The sequence below is a fragment of the Madurella fahalii genome, assembly GCF_045866475.1.
Source record: "Madurella fahalii IFM 68171 DNA, scaffold_6, whole genome shotgun sequence".
NCBI classification, from domain to species: domain Eukaryota; kingdom Fungi; phylum Ascomycota; class Sordariomycetes; order Sordariales; genus Madurella; species Madurella fahalii.
In genome coordinates, this window is record NW_027263976.1 from 1,333,818 (window position 1) to 1,359,185 (window position 25,368).

At 56.1% G+C, this 25,368-nt stretch overlaps 5 protein-coding genes across 5 annotated transcripts; 4 read left to right on the forward strand and 1 right to left on the reverse strand.

Moving 5' to 3' along the window:
• Positions 1-206: 206 nt before the first annotated feature.
• Positions 207-1,203, forward strand: MFIFM68171_10428 (uncharacterized protein; the record flags this gene model as incomplete). The annotated part of the gene is made up of 2 exons (XM_071065847.1): positions 207-375; positions 464-1,203. The coding sequence occupies 2 exons, from the start codon at positions 207-209 to the stop codon at positions 1,201-1,203; spliced, it is 909 nt and encodes a 302-aa protein (XP_070921948.1).
• A 3,155-nt stretch (positions 1,204-4,358) lies between these two features.
• Positions 4,359-5,519, forward strand: MFIFM68171_10429 (uncharacterized protein; the record flags this gene model as incomplete). Its single annotated transcript, XM_071065848.1, has 2 exons — positions 4,359-4,868; positions 4,920-5,519. The coding sequence occupies 2 exons, from the start codon at positions 4,359-4,361 to the stop codon at positions 5,517-5,519; spliced, it is 1,110 nt and encodes a 369-aa protein (XP_070921949.1).
• Positions 5,520-19,086: 13,567 nt separating this feature from the next.
• MFIFM68171_10430 (uncharacterized protein) lies at positions 19,087-20,709 on the forward strand (the record flags this gene model as incomplete). Its single annotated transcript, XM_071065849.1, has 1 exon — positions 19,087-20,709. The coding sequence occupies one exon, from the start codon at positions 19,087-19,089 to the stop codon at positions 20,707-20,709; it is 1,623 nt and encodes a 540-aa protein (XP_070921950.1).
• A 1,204-nt stretch (positions 20,710-21,913) lies between these two features.
• MFIFM68171_10431 (uncharacterized protein) lies at positions 21,914-23,114 on the reverse strand (the record flags this gene model as incomplete). The annotated part of the gene is made up of 2 exons (XM_071065850.1): positions 21,914-22,719; positions 22,772-23,114. 2 exons carry the CDS (start codon positions 23,112-23,114, stop codon positions 21,914-21,916), a joined length of 1,149 nt encoding a protein of 382 aa, XP_070921951.1.
• Positions 23,115-23,558: 444 nt separating this feature from the next.
• Positions 23,559-24,769, forward strand: MFIFM68171_10432 (uncharacterized protein; the record flags this gene model as incomplete). Its single annotated transcript, XM_071065851.1, has 2 exons — positions 23,559-24,226; positions 24,286-24,769. 2 exons carry the CDS (start codon positions 23,559-23,561, stop codon positions 24,767-24,769), a joined length of 1,152 nt encoding a protein of 383 aa, XP_070921952.1.
• Between the last annotated feature and the right edge of the window lie 599 nt (positions 24,770-25,368).

A 25,368-nucleotide genomic window follows, 5' to 3' on the forward strand; every position in this document is an offset into this window, starting at 1 on the left:
TCTCCCCCCTCCCCCCCTCCCCTAACAATTGTTAACTGTTGTGAAGCGAACATCTCTGGCGATATCATGCCTGGGACACGCAATGCATCGACTGCAAGAAGCCTTTCCCGGGCTCAACTCACGAGTCTCTTGATCGAGACAAGAAAGCGCATGTCTGTCAGCCCAGAGAATCGGCAGCCGAGGCAGATGAGTCGAGCGCTATCAGGATGTCCCAGACACAGCAAGACCAGTGGCGAAACTGGCGACAGAATCTAAAGCCCGCTAAAGGCAAGTCCAAAAGAAGCGAGAATAGTGATCACGGCACGGTCAGAAGAAACTATGAAATTATTGTTGCCATTCTCAATTCTGGCAAGGAGATCCCGGATCTAAGCACGAGTGAGTGGACAAACGCTAGCATATCCCGTCCCTTGCAGCACACTGCCTGTGGCCTCCTCGTTAACACGCAGTTACTTACCCTTGGCAGTGGTATCTACAGCGCCGCCTCCCTCCCGGAGAGCCGCAACTGCCTCCACTTCCGCGGCGCCTAATCAGCAGCGTTCTCGCAAGCATCAGTCCCGGGAAAAGCGTCAAGCGAGCACTTCACCTGCCGGCAAACGACCTAGTCAGAGGACCAGTCACTCTACCCTCGACAGGCAGGGGCCGGTGGCGGCGGATAACGAAAAAGCAGCTGACAATGCTGTCAACCCCGGCCCCCTCGACCTGGGACAGCTCTCTAACTTCCAAGCGCCCATCAACCCGCTGCGATGGACGTTACCCGACTCGCAGATCGATCCGTTGCTCCTAGATCAAAATCTGCTCAGTCCTTACAGCACCGACATATCTCGTCCCCAGGAATGGCTAGTCCCCCTCCGCCTCCAACAACAGCAGCAGCAACAACAACAACAAGGAGGCATGTCAATCGCCGCTCCATTAATACCCAGCGGTCCGGGAACAGTAGCACCTACCAGCACGCTGGTATCCACGACAATCCCCAGGTCCATAGATGTTTCTGACGCCCGCAGCAGGACCTCTGCTACCAGCGCCGGCCTCCACGAGACGCTTCTGTCAGCTGAAGCCTTGGCGTTCGCGGCCCCACTGCCGGAAGTCAAAGGCCAGGCGCTGATAGGCTTAGGCGCCGTGCACGAGAACGCGGCCGTAGCTGACGGGCTGGATTGGAATATTGATAGGATTGGGGATTTTTGTTGGAGCGGGCCGGATGAATAAGGGGTGATTTTCGGGGCAGGAGAAGGTGCTCGGGCAATTCCAGGTCCAGTCCGGGAGACATTTTCTCTTCTGCAGGTATAGCGGCTCTTTGGAGATTGGTAGCTTTGGATTGGTAAAAGGGGGGGCAGTGTTGTGCCGCATTACTGTCTGCAAAAGGTACCTACGTTTACTCTCGGCGTGCCGTCAGCCATGTTGGAGGCGTTTACGATTTCCTACACCTGGCGCCGTATCGTAATGCACCTGCTTCTTCTGTTGCCTTGATTGGACCTCGACATACACGGATAGACGACGTTGAGCCAGACGGATGGCATCCAGGATCAGAGAGGTAAAATGACACACCCAGGTGGCGTCGCAGGAGAGGAAGGTGGTATGCATCCTGTCAGCAGCGGGGACTGCGCCGAGGCTGAGGATTTCCTCTTCTGCTTTCAGATGCCGTCAAATAGCGGCTGATTACTGTTATATTGGCAGAGTGGAAGGGGAGCTGAGGAGATTTATTAACATGTAAGCTGGCTGTCTGATTCGGTCGGTATGCGCGGAGATGAGGGCCGCGCTGCTCACCTCCAGCCTGCGTTTGGAATCATTGCGGAGCGGTTCAAGTTGGTAGCCGTGGGGCCGAAGAACTGGTGCCTGGCGGGTTAACAAAGCACTGTGTCACTCGAGCTGATCCTCTCCAGACATCAACGCCCATTCCCGCACCTGCTGTCAAACCACCCGTCGCGTCGGTAAAACATGCTGTGCAACTTGTCAATGTGGTGGCCGTCTCAGCCTCCCGCCGTCAGGGAGCTCATTGGAGTTCCCCCGGCTCAGATCACGGCAAGCTGCATTCCCCTCGTCTCTCTCGTGCCCGCATCGTCATTGCATCACATACTGCGTAGACACCTCAGCAAATACCACAGAATGAGTTCGCCGGCCGCTGACGGCGCCAAGACACGGACGCGATGCGGAAGACGGGAACCGTCCGTCGGACCCATAAGGCAAGTCCAGACCGATCTCAACGTCACACTCGCCCAGACAGCTGCGGGCGGGTCCAATTTAGAGCCCTGCCAAAGGTTGCGCGATGGCCCCACTGAGCCCCCATAGTGGGTTCCAATAAATTTGAGGGTGACATCGTGGGGTTCTGGTTGGCCCACTCCCGTCTTCCATCTTCCGGCACCCACGGCTGTCCGTTGCCGATCCGGCAGCTTCCAGAGCTTTACTCCCCACGTGGGAGACGGCGCTGACAGAACCAAACTGCACAGCAAAACGCAGCTGCTGCTCGCCGAGAGGGTGCCTTTTAACTGAAGTCTTGTGTTCAACTAGTTACTTGGGAGTTTACCGCGTAAACGATTCCGGAAATACGGGATTCGTCCTCGACGGCTGTTTTTGGGATCAATCCGGAATTCAGCAGCAATTCCCATGCAATTTTACCAGACTCGAACCAGAATCCAGAACCCGATCGCGATCGAGGAAATTTCGCTTAGGCGGAGATTGTTAAAGCTACACTACCTCCGAACTATGTGCTTCGTACACCACACGTAATCGCACCCCCAAGCCAAACCTCCTCCCCCGGGTTTGCAAACCTTTCCGTTTCTTTTTCTTTCCTTGGCCTGGCAGATGGCCCGTCTGTTCAATTTGTACCTGCATTGCCCGCGCCGGTTGGCCATGGAACAGCGTCCGGCCCGCCATCCAAATGTTCAAAATTCATCTCAAGCCGATCCCCATACAAGGTCGAGTCCAGATTACCTTAGGTAGCTACGTATGTACATACGTACACGGCAGGCAAAACAAAATCCCTTCGGCCTTGCATAGCGTGATCCTGTCCTGACGTTGGGCTGTGGCGCCAACGTTGGCGCAAGGGACGGGGATGCAGGCTTTCCATATGCGGTAGGCGCCCCAAAGAACGCCACGCCGCCTCTCGGTCGGTTGATGAACCTGGGGATGCGTCACTGCGCAGGAAGCCCAACAGCTTGTTCTCCCGTCTTATCAAACCCCCAACTCCAACCGGTCTGGATATTAGCCCCGAAGGGATTAATAAATGTATAGAAGCACAGTATCTATATTTTTGCAATTCGCATCTCTGCCTACTCTGTCGCCGCTGCAAGGCAACCCCTCTGCGCCTTCTCCTCTGCTCGCCAAGCTGTTGGGGGCGCATGGTGTGCTGCCAAAGGGGGAAGGCTGCTCAATACTATGTAGAGGCTTGTCCCAGCTGGTCCTTATTGCCGGCTCAGCCCATGCACCTTGTAGCGCATTTGGCGCAACGACGCATCCATCGTCTCCCCATCCCCCCACCCCACCGGTCCCTGTGGCTCGAGCCGGCCGGCACGCCTCAATTGGCCCTAGTGAGACGAGACGGCGGCACCAACCCGGTCTCCTCCTATGTACACCCTGCCGGCGCTATCAAGGGACCCCCAGCAGCCCGCCCCCGGGAAGATGATGGAAGCAGTGTTCTCGCCCGCTGTGCCGCGTCCCTTTCCTATTTTATTATTCGAAAGGCTCCGCCGTGCATCAAGACCTCGTCTTCCAACGTCGTCACGCTTTTCGCCGGAGCCTCAGCAATTCGTCTATCGTGGCCGAAAAACAGACATATCCCTAGACATACCTCACTGACGGTCACGGCCAAGGATCGAGACAGCGAAGCACACCACCTCGCGGCGAGCGCGTCAGCGAGCCAGTGTGCCTCCTTCCCAACTGGGCGGCGGCATTACCACCCAAATTTGCCCCGGCCTCGTGCCTCGTCCCATTGGTGTCGGCCGCGGAGCACACGGCAGTGCCTATATTTACCCGGAACGCCCATATTCGCTAAGCCGACGAGCAGGGCCGGGGCCGTATCAATTGCAAAAAGACACCGTCATTGCTCATTGCCTGGGTCCTTGGAGGACGTGGCTGGCTGCGTGTTGGGCCCGGCGATTGCCCACCGAGACGAGCCATATAATACGATCAACCGTTGCGTGTGCGTTGGAGAAAGGCTCCGTTGTTGGGACACACCCGTCAACGACAGCGACTTCTTGACCGCCTGCAACGAGTTTGAACAAGCGTGAAAAGTTCCGCCCCCGCCGGACGCCGATCTGTCTGTCTGACCCGGGCGATCGGAAGAAACAGTCACCCGCTAGACCCGGCCTGTTGCACAGAGTGATGTTGCACCGGCTCACATGCCCTTCTCTTGCAGCCGCGACATGATGGCCACCGCAGCGGTGTCACTCCCGGCCCGCCACTCACCACCAGCACCGCGGCGATTGTGGACATCATGGACCGTGGTGCTTGCTGTCTTCGTCGTTTTCGTTTCGCACACGCTGGCTGCCGCCCTGGACGCCGCTCCGCCCATGGAGACCCTGATAATTGACCATAGAACACCGTACCGGGAAGGCAGGGGTTGGGTTATGCTATCAGAAGACGACGTTCAACGGCGGCGGGCGCAAAAGCGCCAAGAGTCGGACGAGTCGGACGAGTCGGGCGAGTCGACCACCATCTCACCGAGTGCCTCAGTAACCACGACTTTCTCTATCGCCCTAGGGAACCCAACACCATCAAGCACGAGCACTACCACGAGTGTCACTGAAAGCCCGCTGCCCAAAATCCTCGACAGCATGTCATCCGAGTTCATGACCCCATCCTGTCCGGTCTTCATCAACAATTTCCGCCTAGATCCGACCTTCGAGCAGTGCTATCCTCTCTCAATGCTCTTCGAAGTAAGTGTGAACAAAACTTGTGATAACGCCGGTGACTGACCCCCGAGACAGAAGTCGAAGTCCTTCTTTGAGGCTAAAAAATCACTCGTGAGCATAACACGCACGCTGGACGCCACCTGCAGAGCCAATGCAACATTCTGCAACGAATACATGCAGTCGCTTGCCAGAAACCTCACGGCCCCCGAGAACTGTGGCACTGATTACGAACACGGCCACGCCGCGGTTGTCGGTGCGTACAACGCCATGACGGCGTACGCGCCCATCTACACGGTGGGGTGTCTCCGCGACCCGGAGACGTCGGCCTACTGCTATGCCAACGCCGTCACCAACCAGTCCAACCCCAGCGCGGCCCACATCTACTCCCTACCACTCAACAAGACGCTGCCCGGCACGACGATGCCGTCCTGCGACTACTGCCTGCAGCAGACCATGGCTCTCTACCAGGCCGCTACCGCGGACAGGAGGCAGCTGATCGCGAATACGTATGAGACGGCTGCGGAGCAGGTGAATACCATTTGCGGGCCCGACTTTGTGAACGAGTCGCTTGCCAGTGTGACCGTGCCGTCAGATGCTCCTAGGCGACTACCGCAGTCGTCAACATGGGTCTCGGTGTTGATCCCGTTGCTGGCGGCGATGTTGTGGCTTGTATAAGCCCAGCCGGGAAATGTCCGCTACATGAGGAAATGATGTTTTTGGATAAGTCTCAGTAGGAACAGCATGGCGTCTGGGTTTTTGGTTTATTCTCGGTCGACAACTTTTGATACTGTCGGCCACTTTTTTTTTTTTCTTTTTTTTCCCGATCCTGACGCTCGGAACTCGAGCTAAGTCATGATATGCCCACCTTCTCCCCCCTCCGCGCCACAACATACTATAATAACGACAACAACAACAACAACAACAACAACAACAACATGCATTCTTATCTGCGAGGATGGGAGCAGCAACATCACCACCCACTTCCCAACCTCGGTACACGTAACAACGAACACTATATCAACACCCCGTTATATCAAACCGGATCAGAACTGTTCGCATCTTATGGAAGGCTCTTTCAATTCTACTGAGAGGTTGCGGAATGGACACGGCCAAGATAAAAGGGCGACCTGGCTGGGCGCGTGGTGGTTTATTTACTCTACCCTTCTTTAACCACCGATCTTGGCGATCCGTGGAGGCATTTAGAGCGGATGTTTCTTTTGGCTTCTTGGTTTTAGCCATCGGAAAGGAGTTCAGGAACTTGATTTTTGGGTGGGGCGGTCTAAGGGATTCTGGATGGATAGCGCAACGGGGGACATCGGGATGGGATCGGCATTGGAGCGGCGGCTAACGGTCAGGGTAAATGTGGGTTTCGGTTCTTCGGGCATGTCTTGTTTGAATGTGTTTGGAATGTATGCTTCTTGTGTACATATGGACATTTCTGGCCTGGTCACTTACTATAAGGGTAACTGGCTAGTTGATCCCGGTAGTAGTAAAGGAGAATGCACGTAATGTTGATGGTAGATGGTCCTAAGCTGTTGCCGGTGTTGCATACGCGTGGAACTATTGTCGCATTGTCTCGGCTTGGTAGCCCAAGGCCCAGTTATTGAAGTATACTTGGTTTGGTTTACTCGGCAGCCCGATTCAAACAAATGCTAACTAGTCTTATGCGAGATTTACCGGAGAGGATTCATGAGAAGCCCGGTTTAATAAGCAAGTTATTCCCATAGCAAGCTCGTAAGCCTCGACGGCGACAAACATGTGATTGCCCTGCAAGACTCAGTCCCGGCTGTCAAGCCATCCGGCAACCTAAAAATACTAGTTCGTTTTGTCTCTAGCCTTTTCCTTCCAGAATAGACTGTACGTGTAGGATAGCATCAGTATCCCTCTAAATATTCCAAGTGGCGTGGCGAAACCTCACAAACCTGGAGGTCTCGCGTTGTTCTGGGTTGCGCTTCTACCTCTCCTTGGTAGCGATCCAGGAATTTGTTCTCTTACGTAACTCTTAGTAATTTATCAACTGTAGTGGCAACTGTCATATGTGTTGCAGAAGGTGCTAAGGCATAGTCAAGGTTTTGTCTTTATGGGTTGTGAGCGTAAGCGAGTTGTGGCTTCAAGGGTTTCAGGGGCTTGTTTACTTTTAGGGGGGGCGTTAGTTCGCCATACCACAGTTATTTCCATTTCGCCGCAACGAGAATATCAGGTCCCGCCTTCTACATTCTTTTGTCTCTGACCGTTGTATTAACTGCTCCAATTCGGCATCCGTCACAGGATCTTTCCAACCCTTTGATAATCGCCCTAGATTCCCCGTAGACAGCTCATGACTATCTTGGATACTTCCTCGGGCCCTGTACACGACTATTTTCATACGCATGGTACTTCAAGATCAATAGGAGAAGCGCAAAGATGCAATGTCCGGTCGTTGGAAAGCCGCTGCGAGCTGAGCTGAGGAGATGCCTCACTGTTACTGGCATCACCGCCGACAGTGATCATATATCGTTTCCGCGGCCACTGGCGAGTCCCAATGGGGAGTAGCGAATTTAATCCTTCACAATATTCCAAGAAGTGGGCATGCCTGAGAAAGACCCAGAGCGGGCAATCAAGGCTCGAGTCGAGATCGCCGCGGTGGCGTATCTGACAAGAAGGCCACTACCACTGCTAGTATAAACTGCTGCCACTGCACCAAGGCCCAGACGCGTCCTACTCTTCTTCAACAGGACATCTCCTAGTTTCCACGATGTATGTCGCGATATGGCATTTTTTTCACCAAGATGAGCGCAGTCTCCACGGCAAACTTCACGTCTAACTCAGCTGGCGTATCTACAAGGCGACTCGCCAGAGTAGCATACTGCCTACTGCGAAAAGTATCTTTAGACATATATCAGGACCGCCTGAACTACCTCTATCCCACAGCAGAAAGGCAACCGTGCTGAAAGAAACATCTATTTCCGACCTTGAGCGATTATCGACCCTAGTATCCTCAGTCATCCAAGATATAGCCCTCTAATCATCTTCAACCACGTCGTTGCGACTACCGTCCGAACAGCTTTTCCCTTAAAATATAATTGAGCCCCTCTCCGTCCGACAACGCCACTGTCATTGGATTGCTCAAATCAATGCCTTGCCGTCGATACGACCCAGGCTGTTATTGCGTATCAGCAGACGAGAAAGTGTACAAGGAGAAGGGTACTTCGAAGACGGTCAATCTCATCACGGTAATGAAAGCGCGCGACTGGCCCTACGAATCCGAAGTCACAAGGTGGTCAGCCTCCACTAGTGGGCCCCTTGGAGATGACATGTTTCTTTGCCCGTTTTACGATTGCAGAGTGAGCTCACCTTTCCGATCTCACTACACACAGGACGTAGACGACGCTGCTTATATGGCAAGCCCCAACGCTTCCCCGTCAAAACCGGAATACTAGTAGCCGTAGTCTCGTGGAGATGAAGTGCGACGCGTTGCGGGGCTGGCGTATGATGATGATACCACCTAGAGGATCTTTACTAGAGTCAGTGGGCAAACGTCTAACGAATATCGTGCCGCCCTCTAACCTACCGTTGAACACGAACAACGCGTCAGGATTCAGCAACGGGTCTGACTCGAGACGGGCGGTAAATATGGTAAAGTCTGATGGTGCGCTTCCGCCGTCATAGACCTGATCCCGGTCGCGTATCGCTCAGTTCCATTTCGTAGTCTTCAGGCCGGAAGAGAAGGCGACGAGCCCCGCCAGCAGCTCGAGATTAGTGACACTAGAACAGAGGTCATCTCAACGAGCTACACTTTCCTAGCTAAGATCACGAGAGACTTCGGACTAGCAATTATCAGCAACAATAAGAGGCTTATTCGACTCACCAGCGAGATGGATAAGTAATTATTACAACAGAGCGAGTGAAAGGCACCAGTCATTCCAAGTGTTGAACTAAGTGGTCCTATACTCTAACCACGCCGCCCAGCTCAGAGTGGCGGACGGCAATATAACAAAACAGCAGTCTCATAGTTCCACGTCAACGCAGGGTATTAATAGCGTTGGTAAAGGCCTGCCTTTCTTCATATCCGTTATTCAGCTTTCCAAATATCAAAAATACTTAACTCTCACCGCACGCTGACAGTGTGGCGCGCAGTAAACGGAACCGCTCGTGAAAATATAGAGTCTCAGTACTAGTCAAACATCGCCATAGATGCCGTAGCTGCATATTCCCTCCAACAACCCTGCCGGAGATAGAACCAACTGCCGGCCCAGGACACTCCAGAGACGCTGATTTGAGTTGTTGATAGAGCTAGGGTGGATCGGAGCTCCGTCCCCCGTTGCAGAGCGTTTCTGCATTTGCCAACGGGACCAAGGACAAGGCGGCAAAGTGGCGGTGATTCCTGGCACTAGGGGGGTAAGGGTCATCTGGAAAGGTGAAAGGGATGCCGTTTACGCGGCTATAACAGTGAGATATCGCCAAACACGTTCACACGAAGCCCGGAGAGCCAGTAAGCAGCTTTTGGTATCGTTTTGCAACGGTATAAGTTTCGGGGATCAAGAATCACGATCAACTCCGGATGCAAGAATTCTCAGCAAGCCCCGAGCCGGTCACTATCCCACACTGCTCGGGCAAAGACTGTTAAAATAGAAGCAACACCATCCAAATCGTCCTCTCACTCGCCTTTCTCTATGTCTTACCACAGCAAGCAATGAGTCCTCCAGACAAACCGTTTCTATCCTCCAGAAGCACACACCCCGCCATGCCTCGGGGAGGGGGGGCCGACACGGACTCACACGCTATGCCGTAGCACGCAGGCGACACAAAAGCAACCGACCTACCATCCGACCCCATCTGGAGGTGACGAGAGAAGAGGAAAAGGGGTTGATCAGGAGGAAGCGGAGCCAACTCGTGGCGAAGGCCACCACCCGGCTTACGACAACACCTATCCTGGAAAGCGCTTGAGCCTCCATGTTGAGCCCACACCTGCAAGAGCAACCCGTTTTGGCATGATCGTGGCGAAATTCAACCTCATAATACCACAGCCGTATTATCGCTGCATGGCACATTCAATTCGCTGACTGCCCTCCGTAGGAGGCAGCAGTCATGCAAACCCCGCTGCGCCTGTCCGTAATAAGATGGCCATTCATCTATTCCAACCAGCCGGTCAAGCTCTTTTTCGTCTTTTGCAGCCACAGGATGGCTGCCATGTCAAAACATACCATTCACCGAGATAGGGTGGACAGATCCGTGATCAGATCACTGTTCCACAACACCAATCCTGACCGTGCTGGAGAGCAAGCCCATGTTGGAGGGGGAAAAAAAGCCTCAAACTGTCTAGCGGGTCTGAACAAGATTCCGATTAGCAAACCCATATGAGACATCAATGACACGGTTGGAATTGAGCCTTTTCCAACATCTCAAACCGCGAATCGCTTTTCCCGGTGACGCCGTCCAGCAACAAACAAGTTCTCTGCGAGTCAGGTGGCCCGAAAAATAACTGCACTTCTTCTTCTTCTTAACCCTCGGGATGGAAACAAGTAGTCGGCGAGCTGCAGGATGAGTTGGCCTGACGGCATGCTTTGCTTGCCGACTTCCTGGAACTGGAACCGAAGGAGAACGTCCGTCGTCACAGTGTCCCGAAGAGAAGACCAAGACCGGAAGTTCTCCTCACCCGGCTGATCATCTCCTCTGGAAAGCCCGTATACGTATTGCACCTTTTCCTGAGCTAATGCAAGCAAACCAAAGGCTCGCCCAATAGGCAAACCACCAGCATATCAGGCTGCTGTCCGTGGCTGCGCTAGTTAGACCTTGCCCCGGCAAACAGAACCATGAGCGGCAGTTAAGAGGAACCCGTTGAGCGGGTTTAATTAACCTACATTGAAGGGTCACGGCGGTATCCCACCCGGGTCCGGTCACGGGGTAGCGGGGAGGCGGCGGGAGGGGGCGGGCGTGAAAAAAAGGCTCGGTTCACGAGAGCCGGCGACGCTGCAAAAGAGGGTTTCGCTAGTATGCGGGAACAGGTAACGTTGCAGATCACATCCTTCTCCAGACCGGAAAGGACCCTTCGTGAATAAACTCCAGGAGAGGCCCGGGGAAAAAGGGGGTAACCAAATCTGTTCCCGGTTGCGAAGCCGAAAGGCGATAATTGTGGTGTGGCAACTCGCCTGGAACAATTTCCCGCAACATTTGGCCCGCGGCGGGTGTAAAGAGCGCTCACTCTTTCCAGGAACCTGGAGGACCTCATATTACACACCACCTATGACGATGCAGCCGTGTGGTCCTCGGCCTCTGACTGGTTCCGGCCTAGCAGTCCCGATATGAAGCCGAAAAGGAATCCTGTGTCAGCCAAGAATGGCAAGCGTATATGAAGGGGACGAACGAATCTGGACACGGCAGATTTACCCGGATTTTGACTCTCGTCTATCGGAGGGGCCCATGCTCCTCCGATCTGTCATCCCGGCCGTCTTAGAATCCGCGCTCACGACCAAAACCTTGATGTGGTTGAGCTGGGATCTGGAGATGCCGGTGGTCAACGCACCATGTGTGGCACGGCTTCACTGCGCGGTGATCCAGAAGCTTCGGGATCAATTCCAGCTGAAGTCGAGATCGACAGATCGCAATGCGCTCTCGTCTGTTCTCAATGAGATGGGACGAAAAGACGGGATGGGAGGACCATGCTCCGTTGCTTGAACCGGAAGATTTTCGACAGATGGACAATCAGCGATTGCATGCCGTGTCGTGGAAAGCTGACAGTGTGCTTCCGTGATCTTCACTCGAAGATTTTCGAGAAGCAACCTCAGATTAATTATCCGTGACTGGATATTGGTGGGCAAGGCGGGGGACACCGCTCTCTTGGAGGCCGGGGTTTGGGGAAGATTAGCCGCAGTTTCATATCGCGCTTGCATGCGGGAAAGTCGCACCCTGCGGCGCAACATCTCGGCTCTTGTTTGCCCACCCCGGAACTCCAGTCCTCGAGAACGGGCCTCTGGGACTACTTGGCAGCCGGCCGGATAGGGAAGACCGAGGCCAAGAGGGGGGCGGTGGTGAATGGTAACCCACATTCCCCGGCTTTTTCTAGCAGGGCACCGACATATGAGACCGGCTTCGTGATGTGCTGCGGGACGCTTTTCTGCAGCACGGAAACAAAGTCAAGCAACGATGTGCTCGACATGCCTTTTGGGAATTTGTAACCCAACGGCTGATGATATTTGGTCGAGGCGGCTTCGTAACGGGGAGCATCTGCTGAACGTGGTAGCCCACGATGTGTCAAAACGAAGGTAATGAAATGTCACACAATGGACCGTGGTGGTCTGGTACTCGTGCCGGTCGACGGCCTCATCCGGGGAAGTTCCTCCTAAGAAAGCTTTCCTGGTCCAACTACCGGCCGTCTCCAGCTGGGACGGATATGACCACTCTTACGCGGCAGCAAAGGTGGCCACCGGAGGTGTGGAGTAGGCGGGTACTTCTAACCCGTCATAGCCGGGCAGAGCGACCGAAACTCTTCCTCCCCAGAAGCCGAAGCACGGCGACTTCTCGATCGCGGTTCGCAGCATTCATCGAGGTGGTATTGCATTTGACGCGTACGTGGGAGATGTGGGACCCAAGCGCGCTGGTTCGCGGATGGCGCGGGTGTTTGACTCACTTGGCTGCGCAATCAACGAGTCAATGCGTTGAGAAGTCGGTCGACGGACAACTGGTCGGCATTCAGCCACCTGTCCATGACAGACCGTTTGGTGTTGCTGGGCTGACTTGTGGAGCGCCAATAGCCGGTCTCGTGCGCTGCATCCCCTTTAGCCGAAACCAGCCACAAGAGAAAGGTATTGGGCAGACCAGTCCGGGTCCTTGGACACTCTCGCGCCAGCCTGGTTCCACCATTCGGATAATTCTCCTTAATGTGGCTCATCTTTGGTTTTGTTTCCGAAGCCCACCTCGCCCGTGGCTTGACTTGTGGCACCTAGTGTGCTTGGAAAGAAACTTCCTGACACACGGAAGAAAGACCGACGGCGGAGCAACGAGTGGTGGTCGGCTTAACTTACCCGGTCTACCATCGATGGGCAGTCCCGCTTCTGGGCTGGTTCGTAGCGGGCGAACCGGGCTAGGTGAATCGCCCATGGCTGCAGAAACTGGACGCTCATTCTCGAGGCGGTAAGGCAAGGAAGGTGACACGGGGAGCCTTGCTGATAATGGCAGCAGGGACGGCATCTCGACAATGCTTGTGCGCCGTCGTCTCCTGCCTGCTAGCCTGACCGCGGCGATGCTGCGGCCTCTGCGCCCTAGAGCACGCGGCCTCGGGACCGATGCAAGAAGTCGTGATAAAACGACGGCCTATTTTTCGGCGTATAGTTTGTGCCTCGACAGTAGATGGCGGCCTGCGGGCGCCTGCGGAATGGGCCTGCGCGGTGGCTGCTTATGAGATGATTGATGAGCGTGTTGCAACGCCAAAGAGGGCCATTTCCGTGCCGTGTCCAGTCAGAGCAGCCGCTATGAGCCTCCAGGCTCTCCGACTGGCTCCGCCTGGTCGTCCCTCAGGGCAAGCCCAGGCTTTGCCGCCTGCCTTGGCGATACTCGCGACCCCAGATGCATACCTCAGCCAGCGATGCAACGTTTTGGCATGTCTGAGCCAGATTGCTAATTAAAGTGTCGCGGGGTATGCAGCACGGATTCATTCGCTTGTTTTTGCTTATTTTCTCTCCCGCGTGGATCGTAGCGAATGCAGAGGATTTGGCGCAGCGAGAGAGACAGAGAGAGAGACAGAGAGAGAGACAGAGAGAGAGACGGAGAGAGGGAGAGAGAGATAAGAGGGAGGAGATGTCAAGTGTGAGAAGGTTCGTGCCAACATTGATCCCGCAAATTGTATTGGTTGACAAAGTCGAAGAGAGCGTGGTCTCGCCACTCAGAGCCAAGCCAGGGCAGCGCCCAGTGGGCCTCGATGCACAACGACAACAGCTGCTGGGACGGGACTGGACGTAATGCTCCGTTCCATTAGGTACGTGTAGGTCCTCCCGTCGTTTCGAAACAGAAATATTGAAAGAGCGGGCCGGTGGTTGTTCCGTGTGCACTGCTCTCCGGGCCCGCCACCTACTGCTAAGGTAGCCGCCCGAAAAGGGAAACGGCGGGGAACCGGACTACGGGAAACGGGGGTCGCTGACCCGCTGTTCGCTAAGCTTTGACGCTCTACCTCACGGCAATAACATGTAGTATTATTTGTGAGTTCCCGGCCGCTATAATGTTATGATGGAACCGTGGGTGTTCTTGGCCCAGGTGACAGGCTGACAGCGCGCACAGTGTTCCTTCAATGGAGCACCACGGCGCGGTGGGGGCAAGCCCGGCGCTTTCCCGTGACAAGAACGGGGAAGGTCGAATTCGCGCCGCTTGCCGAGTGCCCACTGGGACGGGACGATGAGGCCCCCACAATTGATCCCTTCCCCGAAAGGAAGGATAGCCGCCTCGCGTTGGTAGAAAATGCCAATGCAAAGAAAATGCAACGGCCGCTTGCTCGGTCCCTTTCCGCTCTGCTGCGTACTGCCCTCCATTCCTCCTCCGTCAGCTCTCGTCTCCAGGATACGGGGGCGGCGTTCGCTCAAACCCAAGCTTCGGCACCGAGTCTGCATATCCACGCACTCCCGCTTACCGGGCTGACAAACGTATCACTACTAAGAGCGGCGCAGCACAAACCGAATCTCCGAGGCGCACGAGGAGCGAAATCGTGGCTGGATTAAATGTCCCGAACCGATATAGCATAGTACTGTACACTTTTAGGTCTGCTGCCACGCTCCGCACGCATGTGTGGTGCAGCAAGTGCATCCATGGCGCCGCGCCTTGGGTCACAGGGAGGGCTTCCTTTACCGTTCTGTGAGGTTTTGCGGATGGCTGGTTTGTTTCATCTCCGCATTTTGGGCCGACGAGCAGCAGTACAGCCCTGCGGGCCTGAGCGGCTGGATGTGCCGAGGGCGACAACAGCATAATACCGTACGGAATATAGGGCATCCGTGGCTTTGCAGCCCATGATGACTACCGACGTCGTAATCCGCCGTTGTGCTGGGTAGTCACCGAGTCGTTGATGGATGTGCCGTTAGGGTTCGGTCTTGGGTGTTCGCTCGCTGACGATCTCTGCCCGGCAAGTTCCCGTGGCTGCATCGGTCGTCAAGGCCGCTGATTAGCCACAGAGTTTAAGCGGCATTCAACCCTTCCACCCCCCGGCCGCGCGGTCCACGTCCCCAAACGTGGGGCTCAGAGGGAAACCGGGAATCAGGGTCGCATCCATCCAACCACGGGTGCTGACGAACCCTGCCCCAGCCGTGTCAAGACTTGGACCCTTGCAAGCTCTCCCACCAAGGCCTCATTGGCGCTGCGACACTGTCTCGTCTGCGAATCCTCGACATCGTTGTGCGGATCGCTGGGCCATCGAGCGAGTCGACTGCTTTGCCTTCGTCGCCTAGTGTAGCGTACCGCAAAAGGCAGATTTTTTTTTTCTGTCATTTGCCTGCGGCCCATGGCGCTGCAGCCTTTGACAAGTGAGACGCCGTGACGCGGACATGTCTCTGCTGGGACACCATCTAGCTCGTAGAATTGGGAGGACAAGCTCGTGTGTGCTACCCTACCATGGAAGAGGCGTGCAGATCCATCTGGCTTGGGTTGCTTGGTCGGAGCCTCCGGGCTATGTGCGAACCATGATGGACGAGAGAGCGGTCTCTATGACCCCACTGGCCCGAGCCCGACTGAAGGAGCGCACGCAAAGCACGCTGCCAGTAGCGGTTGGGAGAGCTAGCAACGCCTCAGACGCGGATGCCTGTGTTGGGAAGTAAGCCCGGTAGAAGGGTGAGAGAGGCCAGCATGCAGAAGAAGCATGCAGGATAACACATATCGGAATAAGAATAACATTAATTTTTTTTATTTAAAAAAAAAAAAAAAAAAAAAAAAAAAAGGCTATGCCACGCCAAATGGCTGTTTCGAGAAAAATAAGAGAAAAAAGTGCGCCCCTGCAAAAGTTTGCCTGGGCCCTTGCGAAATCTACGTGAGGCGCTGCAAGATGAGGATCGGAGAGGGGTCGTCATGAAATTGACCGCTTTACCACGCGATGGCGCCGGTGTGGCTTGTCAAGGCTGCGGGCAAATCACAACGCTGCGACTGGCCCGCATAGTGTACTGGCTTGCTTGTCTTGTTTCTTTTTCCAAGCGTCCTATCCCAGCAGAGGTACTCGAACGCCCGGGTCCTTGGGAACTTTGTTTCTCCTCGCGTTGCTTGGACCGAAGTGCGCATCTTGCCATCATCTTCATCTGCAGAATAAAGCCGGCAGATGGTTCGCGTGACACAGGTGCTGGCCAATCTATCCCCGTACGGGGAGGCGCTGGCGTGTTAATACAGCTTAACAAGGCAATATTGGCGGAACCGAGAAAGCGACCCCAGGGCCTGGGAGTTCCCGGATCCTGTGGAGAAGGAGGGAGTGTCGCAAGGAGTCGGAGAGGGGCGGCACGGCTATTTTCACGGGCGAGCCTCTGTCCTCTCGCCGAGGTGGAGGGGCGGCAGGCGGCAGGCGGCAGGCGGCAGGCGGCAGCCCAGACTACGGCGCCGCAGCAATCTCAAATCTACTGCTGGCACCGGGTGACAACTTTTGTTGGGGTTGTTTGTTCGTACAGTACCCTACGGTAGGTTTCTGGGGGTGTCGGACACGGCACTAGCACTAGCACCGTCATGCCCTGTTGTGTCGGATTCAGCAATCGAGGCCGGGGAGCGGAGGGCTCCACCTTGCCGTCCCGTCAGTGTGCGGTTGCTGCCCCACAACTGTGGTAGGGTGGTCACCCAGTGCCAATCCTACTTCAGAGGTACTTTACAATACTCCGCAGGGAAAAGGGAGGTAAGGCATGTGTAAGGCAGGGAAGGATAGGTTGGGCACTGTATGCACAATACTGTACTCTACTGTACTGTACGTACGGGCAGTACAGTACATAGTAATACTCTGCACTTGTAGCGGGTACGCTTGCGACTGCCGTAACCGGGACATGGGGTACCCGCTTTGGCCATGTTGCTTTTCCTTCCTTCGTCTGCCTCGTGTCGGTTCTTCTCAACGGAGCAACATCGCCCAATGGAACCTACCAGGTAGCACAGCCGGGTTACCTCACCACCTACCCAAGTCAGGCAGGATATGGCCGTGGAAGTGTTGCCTCCGCCGTAATGCCTGCTTGGCGCGAGGGATTGGACGCGTCCAGCAAACTCCCGGATCTTCTGCATGCTGCCTCTGTCTGTCCTGCTGCCACGGGATGTTCCGGCTCATGCTCGAGAAGGCCATGCCTCGGGGGGAAAAATCCGGATGTGTTTGAGAAGAGTCGGGTGATGGCGAGACTCGATGCCTGGCCGATGCCTGGCCGACGAGCCATCCGTCCCGCGCGCGCTCCTGCACCCGGGTCCAGCGACTCGGTTTCACTTTGGACTGCTGAGCAGGAACTGGCCGCTGGAACTCGACTTCAGCCGGTCTCGGGCCCGCCGCCAGCAACCAAAGTGGATGGCATGGCTGGCATGGCTGGCATAGCTAGCTTCTGTCGCTCTCTCTTGATCCTGTCTCGGCCCGGGCGGCTCCCACCCCCAACTAACGTTTTCCCGGAGCGCCCATCCTCGCCCCAGCAGACTACCCGACTGCAAAGCTTCATGCATGCCTCGCCCAACTGGGCGATGGTGGCGCGCGCCAGTGAGTGCAAGCGCGCCGCCCACACAGCAACTCAAGCGAGTCCCCGCCCACGGCAGTTCCGCCGTGCGAGGAGGGCTTGTGTGGCTTGCTGGCGCTGACCGATGTGCTCTGCTCTGCCCTCCAATTGGCACGGTGCGCCGTAGGTCGTTGATTTTTGAATCTGGTTGTGCCTGGGGAGTACGACCCCTGCTTTCCCTTCTCCGGCACAGGCTGGGTCGGTTGGCCGGGGGTCAACGCTCGGAGAGGGACCCAGCCGCCCTTGCTGGTTCCTGACGTACAAAGTACTGGCTCAGACTGCCCGTGTACCCTTCGTATGGACCGCCGCAGCTTGGATACACGGCGGGACGGATAGGCTCGATGCGGGCGACATCTCTCAAACCTCCCCAAGCGGACGTTGGCCCGCCCCCCGGTACGCATTTCCCCCCCTGTCCTTACTGAGCCTTCCATGGCTTCCAAGCCGTCTTCCAAACACCCACTTCATGGGCCTTCGTCTGCTTCCATGCCCAATTGCAAACGTAGGATACGCCAGGCTGGGGGGAGGAGCCCACGGCACTTTTTGCCTGCCCCGGCCCCGAACCTTGGCCCTGACTTTTGACCCGTTGACCCGCCTGGCGGATTGTCGCGATCAGCCCTTGCCACCCCTGCCGGGCAATCTGCAGAATCTTTCGTTCCGTCCACTCAGGGCATCCGAGTACTTAAGTGGCCGGGCAGGCTCGTCGGCTCTGGCGGGGGGAAGGATACTGATACGCTCTGTTGATATTGCTGTCGTCTCGCCCAATCTCGCACAATGGCCCACCAGCCCGGCTTTGCCATATTGCTCTGACATATCCCCCGACCGACTGCTACCCCCCGGCCTTTAAGTCTTTGCCGGGGACCGTTTCCCCAGACCCATCCATCAAGAGCCGAGCCTTGGCAGCTTCGGGCAGATGATAAAAGCAAAGCGGACGACCCTGCAGGCCCTCTCGAGATAGAGTACGAGTAACAAGAAGCGAGACCAGACCACCGGTTCTATCCCGCTCGAGCCCGCGGCCGCTTGTCTCCCCACCTGTGCTTCCTAGCCACTGGCCATCGCTTATACCGCTGACCGAGTACTGCAACGACGACGTATCACGACGCCTTTGTGCGCCTCTCTATCCTCTGCAGAGCGCTCACCAGAGCTGACCACAACCTCGACACCCGCGTGAGCTGTCGGCTGCCTACAGTGCTGGCCCACTAATACTCGCCCCGAAATCCATCGGGGCGTCCTGCAACCGCACGAGATCGCCCGTTCTTCCTCGTAAAACGAGCAAACTGAGTCCCACCGACCTCGAGCCGCCGTCCAGGATCCGGGTTTACAAGGCTGCGTTCTGGCCAGTGTATGCCGCGAATCTATACCGTCCGGTATCTCCTAGTGAGACACTGTTTCGCATTCCGACCCAGAACCCGGCTGCTGGATTCGTGTCTGTGACCGCTGGATGCCAGCAGCAAACGGCTTCTCGTCTTGTAAGCCCTGCCCGTCACCTTCTGGTTCCGGGACGAGAGAGGGCTGACGAAGTCTGTAAAACTCAAGTCTGATTCGTCATTTGTTCTTGGGACTGCCCGTGGACGACTACCCCAATGTCTGCGGCCGTCGACTTTGCTCCTCACGAGTTTGGCCGTCATCCCTTGCTGGACGGTATGGCTCGGCCTCACAGTTATCATGACCCATATGCCCCGCGGCATGGGCATTACACTCAGGAACAACAGCTCCAACAACCGTCCCAGTCCGCGCAGCTGCCGCGGTTACCGCCCATGGCGACAATGATCTCGACAGTAGCAGCATCGAGCCAGCCTTCTGCGCTTCCCACCGGTCGCGACGCTCCGTACCCAGGCGGGAAACCGGGTTACTACTCGGACTATGCAACCCCTTCGCCCGTCGGCCAGACCCCACCCCAACTCCCTGGCCCGAACAGCGACGCTCACCACATATCGAGGCGAGCGGTAGACATCCGGCGCTCCCCGGCGCTGTCGTCAACCGCCAGCGACAGGTCATCTGACGAAATCGCCCATGAAATGCGTCTGAGGCAGATGAGCAGCTCACACGACCACCGCGGTCAGGGTCAAATGTCACGCCCCTATCTCCACCAAGCGTCTCCACGGCTACGGGGGAACTCGTTCCACCAGCACGACAGCGCTCTCCCGCCGGTATTAGCCAAGGGACCTCCTCCGACCGCCTCCTATTCCTCGCCCGTAATACCGAACGGTCGCCCTCTCCCCCACCAGCAACAACCCCAGCTCCCTAGAAGCCCACCAAGCACGCAACCCAGCGCCTCCCCCCGGCAAGAGGCCAAATCCATGAGCATCTCCAACCTCCTGAGCTCCGAAAACAACACGCCTAACACTACCACCAACTCCCCTTCTCCCTCCTCCCTCGCCAACCCCAAACAACAACTACTGCAACAACATGAACAACAACAACAACAGACGCTCCCCCCTCACCGAGCCCACTCCCAGAAACCACAACAACAACAACCATCCCAGCCCCCAGCCTCGAGCTACCGCATCACGGTCCGCCAGCAGCCCTTCGCCGCCCGGTCCTGCGGCTTCGGCGAGCGCGACCGGCGCGTCATCGACCCGCCGCCGATCGTGCAGCTGACGATCCACGACGCGTCCCTGTCGGCCGACGACCATGCGCGCCGGCTGCGGCACCAGTTCTCGGTGGTGCACTGCTCCATCTGGGATGAGAAGGGCGTGCGCGACATGTCGAGCATGCCCGAGGACTTTCGGCAGCAGCGCCGGCTGATGGGCACGCTGGTGGCGTCGCCCTTTGTGGGCCAGGACGAGAACGGCGAGGAAGGCTGCTTCTTCTGCTTCCCCGACCTGAGCTGCCGCACGCCGGGCGTCTTCCGGCTCAAGTTTGCCCTCGTCGTCCTGGACCCCGCCCGCATGCACATGGGCGAGCGCTCCGCCATCGTCGCCACCGCCATGAGCGAGGTCTTCCAGGTGTACAACGCCAAGGACTTCCCTGGCATGAAGGCGAGTACCTTGCTGACGAAGCGGTTGAAGGAGCAGGGGTGCTTGATTAGTATCAAGAAGGGGAATGAGAAGAGGGAAGGGAGCGCGGGGCAGAAGGGGAAGGGCAGTGGGAATGGCGGCGGCGGTGGTGGCGGCGAGGACGACGATGACGACGATGGCTTGGAGGAGGAGGAGGAGGAGGGTGAGATGAAGAGGGCAAGGAAGAGGCTGCGGAGGAGTGGTTGACTGCGCTCTACCGCACTTACCTTAGTTTTGTTTACGTATTGGTTTGGTTGCCTTAACCCCCTTTTAAAATTCTGGGGTTTGCGACTCGGCGTTCTGTGGCAGAGAGCTTTTTGGATTACGGGATATACGGGACATGTTACGAGGAAAGGGTCTGCTAGGTGTTGTGGGTCACGGGATACACGGGCAGCTTTTCATGCCAGTCAGGTTGGGTTTTCTTCCAGAGAAACGGGGAGCTATCTTGGTTTCGGGATTGCACATTTTCTTTTCTTTTCTTTTCTTTTTTTTTTTCTTCCGTATTTTCTGGCTTTGAGCGAGCGAGCGAGCAATGAACAAAACGGAACGGAACGGTACGGAAAGTCTTGTTAATACTATTATACCCTTCTCTGTTCTAGGGAGTACTGTCTGATGAGGGCATGGTATATGCAAAGAAAATGAAATCGGGTAGGGGAAACACGAGGCGATTTGAGGATCGGAAATAACGGGCTTGTCGATCCGGAGACATATATCAGTCAGCTAGTTAGCTTGCACGCTACGGCCCTAGACATGGCCGGATGAAGCGCAAGGGGAAAATGCCTGAATTCTGTCCTTGTTTGGAGAGTGGATCGAAGGTCGGGCGCCGTGATCTTGATTATGCCTAGTGCACGTCTTCTTCCTGCGCGCTGTCCCGTCACCTGTAAACATGTGCAACCGCGGCGGGACGCAGTGGACCTCCTCCGGTTTATAAGTGCATGGTAAGCCCAATGCGGGTGTGTATAAACAGGACTGCCTTCCCTCGGCACTCTATTCTCCGGTCACCGCTCGGGGCTCGTGAACTGCCCAATCGTATGGTCGGAAAGGCCAAAATAGACGCGTGTCGATCTTGGTCATTTTGTCTGCTCAGTGGCGTGCTCTGTGGCTGAATGGTACCCAGTTGCGACACGCTAATCCGAGGGTCATGGCCATGGGGGTCAAAATGTACATACAAATATCCCGCAGGGGATACAGTGCGATGTCTCCAGCAGAAGAAAGGGCAAGTGCTTGAAAGGCGTGCCCGAGAGGGGCCTCAGTTTATTACAAAGTGCTTGCCCAACTTCTCTCGTACGAGATTCAGACCGGAGGCGGCAGCCGCAACGATCCTCGCGCAGGTGGTTGGCTGTTGGGTATTGTGGGAAAAGCAGCCACTCTGTCATCACCGAGACAGGAGGGCCAAATCTCCGCGGGCAAGTCACGAAATGCTTCGGGCCTTGACGACGTCCTTCAGTTTGTCGACGATAAGTGACACCAGCTTTCCTCGCTTGTCGGCGTCCGGCTCCAGCCAGGCCCACTCGTAAGCCATGTTCGCGGCATCCTCGCGCTCGGCCTGGGGTAGTCCTGGTTCTGTGGCCTTGTCGGCTGCATCAAGCGCAAGGCATTGGCAGGCTTCGAAGTTGCCGGCTTGGGCAGCCATCAGGAGGTACGTCTCTCGCTCCGGCGTGCCCTGGGGTAGGAGCTTGCCGAGCTCGAGATACCCCTCGCGTAGGCCCAGTTCAAGGGCGGCGATCCTGAAGGCAGCAGCAGCCTCCTCTCGACGGCCTTGCCTGAGCAATATAAGGCCCCGCTTCTCTTGGCAGATACTTTCGTACCACCATCTCGACTTGCGGGTCGACGCCATATCGCCCATGTCACTCTGTGGGTCGTCCGTGGCAGTCTGGATGTTACCTTTGCTGCCTGCTGCAACGGCCCGGTCAAAATACCTCAACGCAGCAGCGTCGTCACCCTGCCGTAGGAAAGCAAGGCCCTGCACAGTCAGCGCGTCGGGGTCACCGCTAGTCTGGAGAAGCCGCTTGAAACGTGCTTGGACGTCGCGAAGAAGAGTCGATGATGTCGTTGTACCGTATTTAGGGCCCTCTACGACTAGCCTCATAAGAGACAACGTGGAGGGCGCATACCCCAGGTTCGAGGCCGTCAGCAACATATGCATGCTAATCCGTCCGGCAAGAGGAGCTAGCGCCACGGCAGTGTAATGGAGGGTGTAGGCATCAATATTGTACTCTACGGTAGGGTTTAGTCTTCACGTCGGAAGAGCTGCTAGGGCAGTACATACCCTTTTCAAGCTTTCCTTGCCATGCCGAGCTACCATTGGTGGCCACTTCACAGTAGCGCGTTGCCGCACCGAGGAGAACCTCTGCAGTTAGACCTTTCGGTTGCGTTCGGGACACATAACCTTGCCAGAAGTCGAGGGATGGCAGGTCTTGCTGCTTGAAAATCAGGCTGTCTTGAGTCGGCCGATTTCGCCTGCGCATCGATAGCGAGGGGCCAAGCATTGCATACGGGCGAAGCTGAAGCTGTTGACGGAGCAATGGTTGGAAGTTCTGAGTCCGGGCATGGCTGCGAGAGGCAAGTCGGGAAACGCGCCTTGATGGCACCGAGAGCCGGGGTGAGAACATGAGTGGCCGGAATTGATCTGTCGGACTATTCCATCATGAGCAGTCTAGATATCTGAGAAGAACCACACCGTTGACGTGAGTTTAGTGTAGGGACTCGAAATAGCATGAGATTCAAGGACATGGATGGGAATTGGAAGCGATGTCACTAGGACCACTAACTTAACACCAGCAGGGGGGGGGCTCACTAATTAAATTGTGGGGCATTGCAAGGCAAGATGTGACCAATCACGACAGGCCTCTGCAAAGAAAAAAGTTTGGGAGATAACGATTGCAGCATCACTTTTATGCTCTGCTCAGGAAACTTGCAGATTCAGAAAAAGGAAAAGGAAAAAGAAAAAAAAAAAAAAAAAAAGAACCCAGAAATCACACACGACTTCGAGGAATATCTATACCGAGGATAGGACGTTTGGAGAGTTACGACTGCTTCCGTGAAAATCTGGGAACATGGCTCCGAGGAGGTCGGCCCAGAAATCGCCTCAGAAGATGGAGCGAGCAGCCGATGTCATAGAACTGTCATCCGACTCGGAACCAGAGATGCACCAGGCTGAGGATGAAGTCAATGACGTGCCCGAGGACGCCCCCGCCAGCCCAGTCATCGATGACCAACCATTATTGAGAGCCGCTGGTATAAGGTACCAAACCGACACAGTGGAGGAAGAGCCCGAGGAGGATAGCAACCACTCCCCGTCCAATGCAAAGTTGGCTGTAAGGGTCAAGGACACGGGGTCTGCTAAGCACAGACACGTCAGCATTGAGATTCCGTTACCCACATCATCAGAGCTGCGGCGGAGGGAGACCGATGCTTCTGTGTCGGCCGCAGGCAGTCAGGAGGGCAATGACGAGGACGTCTTCAAAACCCCCATGGAAAAGAGGCAGCGCATTACGTTTGATGACAGCGAACACGACGAGTTTGTCACACCCAAAGAAGACCCCTCGGCCAACCCCCTGGAAAGCAGCATCGCGTGCCAAACCAAGACGAAGATCGAGCCTGAGAGGGATGATGAGGTGGAAGAGGAGTCGGACGACGATGCACCGCCGGAAGCCGTCTCGACGCGTGCTGCCGAAGCCCAGACTCTGAAAGCCGCGGAAGCTGCTGCGAAAGCGGCAGAGCAGTAAGCCGCACTCGTATTCTCATCACGATGGTACCAGTCAAGTTGCTAATACGAAGCAGGCAAGCTGCCGCAGTAAAGCGGAAGCGACAGGAACGTGACGCTTTCTTCAAGCAGCAGGCTGAGGAGAGAAAGCGCGCTCAGAGACCGGCTGAATCAGAAGACGAGGTTGATGATGCGAGCCCTAGCGATCAGGAGACCACGCCAGAGCATCCGGAGAAGAGGAAAAGGGAGGTGGTGAAGCTCCTCCCTCTTGAGCTTTTGGAGTCAGATGATGAGGACGACGCTCTTCAGCAGCCCAACTCGGCTGTCGGCGGAAAGCACAAGCGAAGGAAGTTGGGCGGGGCGGAGCAGAGTCTACTCCGCGAACCCAAGATTCCGCGCGATCAGCGGATGGGATCGACAGTGCTTCGTGTCATGGCGAGCAACGGCAACACAAAGCTGGCGCCCAAGGTGAAGCAGCAGTCTCGCAGCTTGAAGGAGACGCTCCTGCGAAGGGACCGTGTAGCCCAACCAAGAGGCGGATTTTTTGTCAAGAAGCGCTGAGCGGCCGCAACGGTTGGAGGGACGACGATGGAAGGACGGCTTGGCAAAAAGAAGCTAGGAGTCCGGTGAACCGGACGTGTCCGGCTCCTTGTGGAGCCTTAATAGCCGGACTGAGCCGGAGCACCCGGCGATCGAGCCGCACCCTATGCTTGGCAAGAAAGTCCGATTACATTTGCTGTATAACCATGCCGGGCTACGGGCTACGGGCATTTCAATGAATGTTGGCTCTTTAGTTTTGATGGTGAGGATTTTAGACGGTAGGCCGCCCAGGGACTCGGAAAGGAGAATATGTCAACAGATACCCATTTGACGCGAACGAGCTCGATGTCTGGGCATGTTAATCGTCGCTTGGATACCGTGGCAATGACAATGGCCGGCCCCAGGAGTTGTCTTGCAGACGCTCCAACGGAATGGCCATACTGGGGCCGGAGTGTGCCAAGTTATTGGGTTCCAGGCTTGCGTCCATGTGGACCACTTTTTTAGTCCCGCAAGCTTCCAATCCCACCTTCGCAAAGACCGTCATCTCTGTTGAGAGCGCACATTCTCCCCTTCACCACTCGACCTCCCCTGCACATCCGGGCATTGCAGTTTCCAGCACA